The 8330-nt window shown below is 46.1% G+C and overlaps 1 protein-coding gene across 1 annotated transcript; it reads right to left on the bottom strand.

The window, feature by feature from the left end:
• Positions 1–82: 82 nt before the first annotated feature.
• DUSP12 (dual specificity phosphatase 12) lies at positions 83–3998 on the bottom strand. Its single transcript, XM_052703008.1, has 6 exons — positions 3713–3998; positions 3509–3622; positions 3318–3436; positions 2021–2117; positions 1149–1335; positions 83–577 (listed from the first exon to the last, which is right to left on the bottom strand). The coding sequence occupies exons 1-6, from the start codon at positions 3961–3963 to the stop codon at positions 416–418; spliced, it is 930 nt and encodes a 309-aa protein (XP_052558968.1). The 5' UTR covers positions 3964–3998; the 3' UTR covers positions 83–415.
• Positions 3999–8330: the final 4332 nt, after the last annotated feature.

Below are 8330 nucleotides of genomic sequence, written 5' to 3'. Positions count from 1 at the left end.
ACTTCTGTAGCAGAAGGCAAATAGTACGGTTGTCCACAAGCTAAAACAATAACATGATAGCTTATTTTTTTTTAAATAAGGATTAGAATTTGTAAATAACACTTTTATTCAGTCTGTTGCTATAAACATCATGTTCAGGCATTTTTGTACATCTTTGACCACTGCTTAACACATCTCTGATGGACATGCATTACCATCCTTATATACATGCATTTATTTTATATGTAGATGTGCATATATATATATATATATGAATGTATGCATCCTGTATTTTAGATACACTGAAAGCAGAAACAGATCAGGCGCTCAAGTAATTCCTCTGCTTACAAAGGGATTGAAGTCTCAAGCTCTGAACTGGCAAACCCACAGTAGTTAGGATTTCTCTGTGGTCAGTCCATTGAAAGAGGCTATGAGTTCAGGTTTTGGTAGCTTGGAAGTTACCAACTGACAGCGTTCTCGCTTCATCCACTCGACTTTTGTGTATCTGGAAGGCAGGGGTCACCCAGTGGCCGCAAGAACACTGCTCACCCCACCAGCTAAAAGAACCCAGTTTAGATGTGCATTTGGGACACAAAAGCTGCAAGAAAAACAAATGATCCATTGTAAGATGCATGCAAATGTATTCTATGGTATATTAAGTTATGGCAACCTGCACTAAAGCCAGCTCTTGTATTATTTCACAGAAGCTAAACAGTCTGAAAAACAGTCCAAAAAAAACCTACAACAGCTATGTAGACACGGCTGGAGCTTGCCATGCCCCATGTGTGATAGGCAGCTGTGCTGGCAGAAGGGAAGGTGTGGAAATGCAGCTGCTCCAACCTGGTGTGGTTCCAGGACACTTGCCAATCTCACACATCTGACAGCCTTGATCAGTGTAAGACCATGACAGGTTTTACATGTCTCACAAACTCTATTACACTAAAAACACAAAAAAACAGTCAAACATCCTTCCCAGTGTACTAAATCCAGCAAGATCACCAACTCATTTCCTTATACAGGGATATTCTAATATTTGAGAATCTGTTCATAAGCTGCAAAACTGATGCAGTAGAGACTGGGAGATCTAGAATGTTGCCCTGGGGCCTTCGCATCAAGGAACAGCAACAGTTCGTTTTACCTTGGCTAGAATATCCCAAAAATGCATTCACCTGTCCTTCCGTTACTCCTAGCAGTGCTGGCTCCATCCACTGCACAGGCTCAATGAAGTAAGAGGTGCACTTATCAGGGCCGCTGCCACGAAGATGCACAGACTCCGTTATTCTCTTGTGAGCAAAGGCTGTTGGTCCACTTCCTTCCACGTGGGACAAAATGCTGGAACTACGAAACAGAGCGCGCCTGTTCTCCGTGACAGGGAGGGGAAAAAGGTGGAACACTTTTTTAATGGTGGGTGAAGATTAGAGAGCACAGGGACAAGGACCTTTTGACAGTAACTAGATAAATAGCCTATCTTTTCATAGGCAGGCACTGACTCCATTTAGGGCTGCATCTTAACAAACCTTACAGTCTGTGTAGTGTTGGGCTCCACTTCACCACTGTATGCTGTTTCTTACACAGATCTGTGTTTAAACAATTCCCTACCAGTGAAACTTTAAAACTAAGCTCATACCTTTGAGAAAAAAAAAATATCTACACATAAGGAGCAACAGGATCTTCTACCTGTATTTTAGTATAAAAAATAGTTAAAATTGGGTCTGTTTTTTTTTTCCCCTAGAGAAAGCAATTTGCAAAAACGAACTTGAATATATGACTGCAGATCAAGCAGCTTTGCACAGTCAAGCAGAATTACACCTGCCTGCATAATGTGGCAAATTAGGATGCACGAGTGCTGCACAACTTCAAGTTTTGTGATTTCATAACATATTTGTGTTTAATTTCTGTGGCACAAACATTGTATGGAAACTTACACAAGATCTTATCCCTGTTCCAAAAATAACAACATGGCCTCTAATTTACACAGGCTATTTTCCTCTCATGATCATTTCAAAATGACATTTTGTGGGAAATTCAAAAGGTTCCGTACCTGCATTTCCTGCATCTATACAGAACTTCTGTATTTGGAGTCTGATGTGCATTGGTTGGATCAACAGCAAAGACTTCTTGGGGTAAGTCTTGAAGTTCTGCAGAGGGGACAGTACTGAGTTGTGAGTCAGGCTGATAAAGGCACCAATACATTCCAGGGAGAGAAGACAGCATTCTGCCCTGGTCACCATATACAGAAGTCACCTTCTTCACCGTTTTTTGCCTTGGCAAAATAAATCCAAAAAATAGATTAAAGACCTCACCCATTCCATTAGGTGAGTTCAAAGCAAAACAGCCTCATCCCACCACATATAAAATAGGGATTCATTTAACACGGTGAAAAGGAATTCAAGATCTAGCCTGAAGAAAGGTAAATGGTTGCTTTTTGCTCTGTTTGGGGGATGATAGATTTGGCTTGCTAGGTGCATAAAAATAATAATCAGGAAACAGCAATTTGGCCATTATTTCTGCATCTTGACAAAGAAAACAGTCAATCACAGATTTGTTTCTTAGATATGCCTCAAAGAGCCTGATAATGAGCTATCAGAGATGTGAACATTTGTCTGGCCAATTCAAGGCTCAGGTACTTTGAGGGTAGCAATCCAAGTCAGCAACAGCAAGCTCTGTATGATGGCATCCCTCTTATATGCTTCTCTGCATTTAAGAATAGACACATCATGCTCATCCCCCCTGAGATATATGACTATGGAAGGACATTCACCAGTTTGCTGTCTGTGCAGAGAAACAGCAAATAAGCTCTGCAGTGAGTCTTCTGCATTGTTGTTCCTTTTTGTTTTAACAATCTCTGAACCACAGCTCACTGCTTATAGCCCCATGCTGTCCTCACGCAGCACACCAGACACAAGGAATCTACCTGATCCACAGCCAGTTAAATACAGCTACAAGCCACAGCAGCAGGCGCCAAAGGTCACGGATCATGGCATACAGCTTACGACTGGTAACTGTCATAATTTAAAGCACATCAGAAAGTGGGTGCCTGGTGCTGTCCAATGCAGCATAAAGCAGACTGCGTGGCTGCCATGGGCACAGCCACACACGAGCACTCAGTACACTGCACAGGGGCCAGCAGCAGGACTCACAGAATCATTTGAGTTGGAAGGGACCTCTGAAGGTCATCCAGTCCTATACCCTCGCAATGCGCACTCCAGCCTGACTGTGAACGTCTCCAAGGACAGGGCATCTCTCTGGGCAACCTGACTCATCCCAAGCTCAGGGTTCAGTGACACGGTGTGGCTTTTGGACAAGGCATCCCCCGGTCCCAAGGCTGCACCACTCACCGGAGAACCTCTCCGTGAGCACCTGCAGGCGATGCTGCTTGTACAGGGCGCTGCTGCTGTCCACGGCACAGCCCATGGCCTCGTAGAGTTTCAGCTGCCTCTGGAAGCCGAGGTTCACCCTGCGGTGCGGGAGAGGAGAGCAGGCTGAGACCGAGCTCGTCCGGCCGGGGTGCCGGGGGACGGGCACTCACTCTGCGTCGGGTTTGGCGGCTCTGACGGCGGCGTAGGCTTCCTCCCAGCCGAGCCCCTGGCTCTTCATCAGGTACGCGGTTACCACGGCCACGCTGCGGCTCACTCCGGCCTGGCTGCAGGCGAAAGGCGAGACGAGGCGAGGGCTCAGAGCAGCCCCGGGGCGGCCGGCTGGCCCCGCCACACCAACCAACCCCGGCCCTCACCACCGCACGAGGACGGCCCCGCCGCCAGCCAGCGCCGCGCCGATGAAGGCAGCGCACTCGTCCAGGCGGCTCAGCAGGTCGGCGCCAGGCTCGTCCAGCGCTCGTATGTACAAGGCCTGCACGCCCGGCACCGGAGGCGGCTCCTCCGCGTCTACCGTCAGCACCGCCATCACCCCCGCCGCCGCCAGCGCCTTGGAGGACGAGCACGACTCCGCGCCGCCCACGTACAGCCCCGGCAGCACCGGCACCATTCCGCCACCCCGCCACCGGCCGCGGCCCCGCCTACAAGATGGCGGCTTCCGGCGGCCGCCGCCGGTCCCAAGATGGCGGAGCCTGAACGCGGGCTGGCAACAGGGTGTTGGACTGAACTGGGTAGAGGTGAGATAAGTCACTGCAGGAAGATCCAGCACCTATGCTTTTCCTCAAGATTTCTGCTATCCTTGCACCTCAAGTTAGCGTGGTGAGGAAAGGAAGCCTGAAGGAGTATTTATCTGGGAAGCCTCTGGAACTGGCACCAGTGTGTGAATCACCTTCTTGGAGATTAAAGCAGGGCTGCGAGGACCCTTCGTTCACGGCGAGATACCCAGCTGCTCACAACAAGCAGGGTTCTTTCTTCGTCTGAGCTGAGCCACAAGAAAAATCTGCTGGGAAATTAAACCAGCTTGCTTGTAAGATCTGCTACGTGATTGCATCTACATAAGTGACGCAGGTTGACTTGCAGAATAAAGCAAACACTGGTAGGCTTTAACTCTTTCCAAATTGAGGCTTCTCGTTTAGGATTCAAACGGAAAGCACATTTTTAATGTCACAGGTTTTATATTTCTGGGAAACTTTTTATTATAAAATTGCCAGGCTAGTAATGCTTCTAGCTGCAAGATAAAACCAAATCCAGACCAAATAATTCATTACAGGCCTTGTGTGAAACATATGAAGAACTTCTTGCCTCTAAAAGTCAAATGCCTGGCCCAATGTGAAACCCGTCTCACAACTCTTGTTTTATGCTGGCTGTCACACAAGCGGAATTTGAACTGCAAAAGAGGAATTGTAACTAACTCCAGGTTTCTATTCCAGTCTCTTACTTATAGCCAGGCTATCGCTTGCATTCATAACCAAAATCCAATCCACTGTAGACAGAGCTAACAGGTCTTCCGGTAATCTCCCTTTATTCCAAGATCTGTTGCAAGTGATGACATGGAAGTTTATGGGGAGATCTTGGTGCAGCCATATTTTTGCCCATCATGAGTTTCAGAACTGTTGAGCGGTGAAAGGAGGCAGAGCACTCAGTTTTACTCCTTGTCCTGGTTTCAGATGAGGGTAGAGTCAATTTTTTTTCCCTGCAGATGATGTGGTACCGTGTTTATGATTTTGGATGAGTGCAGCTTGATAGGCATAGACCAAAGCCTGGCATGTTGCAGTGTCTCTTTGGAACTGACGGGGATGGCATACCTTTTTCAAATATTTTACTATTTTTTCAAGATTCTGCACTTGCTCGGGACTGAAGTTCCAAGGCACTGGAGGTGCCCATTGTTCTAGGTGTCTGCCCATAATCCTCCCACCCTCTCTGCCGTTCATAACTATCCTGCCTTAAGGCAGATCTCTGGGTGATACACTTAAATAGTTGCTTAACCTTAAAACCTGGAGCACATTCAGGAGACACAGCAATAGGAACATGCTGGTTGGAAGATCTGGAGTACATTCAAAATTCTCAAGAACCATTGTAACTTGGTTGGAGTGGAAGGGGATGGTGAAGAAGCAGGGGAAAGTGTTTCCCCTTGTCTCTCTCACAGATTGGTTTCCTGCTAACAAAAGGTGAAGAGTGTAATTGTTGATATGTTTCAGAGAGATGGTTCCCAAAGTACAGAGATGATGGCAGTGTCAAGTATGTACACCAGGTTAGTCTCACAGTTTGTACTTTTATCATATAACAACACAGGTTTGCACAGTACAAAGTGATAACCTTAATCCAGCCTACAGGGATGATTGACAGCACAGCAGGGACATAGACAGTAAGGTGCTACATAACACAATTCTGAGAACAAGCACAAGTCTGATTAAAAACAACAACAAAATCAACAGCATTGTAATGAGTAACTACCAAAATAAAAATATGTATATAACAATTTTGTTTTAACATGCTGGGGTCAGGTATGTCAATCTTTGAGGTCCCTTTCAATCCAAGCCATCCTATGATCCTCTAATCTATAATTCTCTAATTCTATGATCACAGCCTCATGTTGAGCACCTAAAGGACTGTTGTGATTTAACCAGCAAGCAGCTCTGCACCCTGCAGTTGTTCACTTGACCCCCCTGGCAGCGGGATGGGTGAGAGAATTGAGGGGAAAAAAAAAAAGGCAAAACCTGTGGACTGAGATAAAGAGAGATTAATAGGACAGAGAAGAAAGGTAAAATAATAATTACAAGGATATAAGAATACACTAAACAAGTGATGCACTGTGCAATTCCTCACCACCCACTGACCGATGCCCACACAACCTGTGAGCAGCAACAGCCTCCCCTGGTCAGCTCCCCCCAGTTTTGTTGTTCAGCTCAATGCCATATGTTATCGGTCATGCCTTTGGCCACTTGGTGTCAGCTGTCCTGGTTCTGTCCCCTCCCAGCTCCTTGTGCATGTGCAGCCCTTTGCTGGCAGGGCAGTGTGGGAAGCTGAAATGTCCTTGGCTCTGTGCAGCGCTGCTCAGCTACAATTAAAACATGCATGTGCTATCAACATTATTTTCATCCTAAAAGCAAAGCACAAGCTACTGGGAAGAAAATTATCCCAGCCAAAAACAAGACACTCTTATAGATGAGAATGCTCTGTGTTAGCAAGATACCTGTGCAAAACATTACCATGCAACACATTTACAGCCAGAACTTTTCCTTCTTCTCTCAAAATATCCAATCATTTCACTTCCTCCTCAAATCTTTTTCCATAGTTATCTCAATCACATAGCTGCAAGATTTTCACAGCACAGACAGAAAGGCCTGCATGTTGCTTAGCAAGTTTCTGAGGAGAGGTAAAATGTCATGATTACCATAGAAAGAGGTATGGTAATGTTCTCTCATCAGATGAGATGTGTAATATTACCCTACCTCTTCTGTATTAGATAAGAGAGCCTGAAAGCCCCAATTATCTGTCACTGGGAGCATTGTTCCTGCAGTACTCTATACCAGACAGCAGTAGGCAAAAACAGTCCGCAGGGCCCTCCCGGATCCTTATAGGACAGCATCTAGCCGTGGAGATGGAAGGGAGGATGTGAAAATGGTGGTCTTTGATCTGATAGCGTGAGACTAAATTCTGGTGGTAAGATTGTTATCCCCTTCCAGCAGGAGAGCTGGAAAGAACTGGGCACTGGGGAGCAGCTGTCATGCTGAGGGACAGATCACAGCAGAGAGCTGCTGAAGATGCTACCCTATGCTCAGCTCTTCAAGCTGTCATCTTTGTGTTGGAACACAGCACCTTCCAGAGTTGTAGAGCTTCCCAGTAGCCCAAAGGGCAGACCAAGGCATCTCTTTGTACTTTAGGTGAGCCTAAAGGCTTCTGAAAGCATAAGTTCACTGCAGCTTAAAGTTTGCTGTCATTCTGCCTCACCTCCCATGCTTGTGTTGCTGGAATGTAAGTATGTAGTGGCCCTACCAGCTGGCTAGCCCTGCTGAATTTGACCTCTGTGGCTGGATCAATTTTCAGTGGGGTCAGTTCCCTGAGCTGCCTCACTGCCCTGTGGCATAAACCTGACCTCTGAGGATGGGTTAAGGGAGACTCTGACAGGTCTAATTTAGATTATTTTAAACTACACAACTGCATTATCTATGCAAAACCTCCTTGTCTGGTTACCACCAGCTAGAAATAAAAGGCCTGCTGAAAAATCCTTAAAGAATTCAGACTACTTTCCAATAAAAGCCCCTGTAATCTGTCAGGGAAAAAAAAACAAAACAAAACATACTGAAAAGAAGGAGAGGTGGAAGTTAAAACCAGATAAAACTGTATGGCCCTGTAGCTGCAAATTTAAGTAACAGATGTGGCAAACTACTATGGTGAAACATTGGGTTATTTAAGTCTTGAGGTGTTGAATAAAGTCAGCAGGCAACTATATGTTAGTGAAGGGACTATGAGTTTGATGGCAGGGACATATTATACAGGGATTGGATGAGTACTAAGAGATGTTCAGTTGTGTCTGTGGGCCTTCAAACTGTAAATCTGTGGGGGTGAACAGTAGCATCTGTGACTGTTTTTGCAGTGACAGAAGCGGCAGACAGGGCTCATGCACAGAAGGGAGGTGTGGTGCAGGCACCGCACCCTGAGTGCATCATTTCCCAAAGCTGGGGATGGTGAGAGAACGTGAAAAACCTGCAATTTCAAAGTGAAAATCTGTAGTGGGGGAAAGTACATGGTTTGTGGGGCAGCTTTGTGTGTCTGGGGCTGTGCACCCTGAACAATATATTCTCTTTGCCTCCCTTTGCTGTGCTTGCCACCTGCAGCTTGAACATATGGTGATGGATCCCGAGTTTGCTCACAGCTCCCAAAATAGAATAAATGTTATTTTCAGTTTGCAAGGTTGATTTGCAAATCAACCTTCTCCACCAACCTCTGCCTCCTCCCCTCTTCAGTTCTTGTCTT

Source organism: Tympanuchus pallidicinctus, unplaced genomic scaffold, assembly GCF_026119805.1.
Source record: "Tympanuchus pallidicinctus isolate F22 unplaced genomic scaffold, pur_lepc_1.0 scaffold10, whole genome shotgun sequence".
In the NCBI taxonomy this organism is placed as follows: domain Eukaryota; kingdom Metazoa; phylum Chordata; class Aves; order Galliformes; family Phasianidae; genus Tympanuchus; species Tympanuchus pallidicinctus.
Note: the sequence above shows the minus strand (reverse complement) of the source record. Positions and strands in the feature narration are given on the sequence as shown.

Coding starts and splice junctions, on each gene's coding strand:
- DUSP12 (XM_052703008.1), bottom strand. CDS start 3,963: ATGGTGCCGGTGCTGCCGGGGCTGTACGTGGGCGGCGCGGAGTCGTGC. Junction 3,437..3,508: donor GCCGCCAAACCCGACGCAGA/GTGAGTGCCCGT, acceptor CCCGCACCGCAG/GGTGAACCTCGGCTTCCAGA. Junction 578..1,148: donor TAGGAGTAACGGAAGGACAG/GTGAATGCATTT, acceptor TTTTTCTTGCAG/CTTTTGTGTCCCAAATGCAC.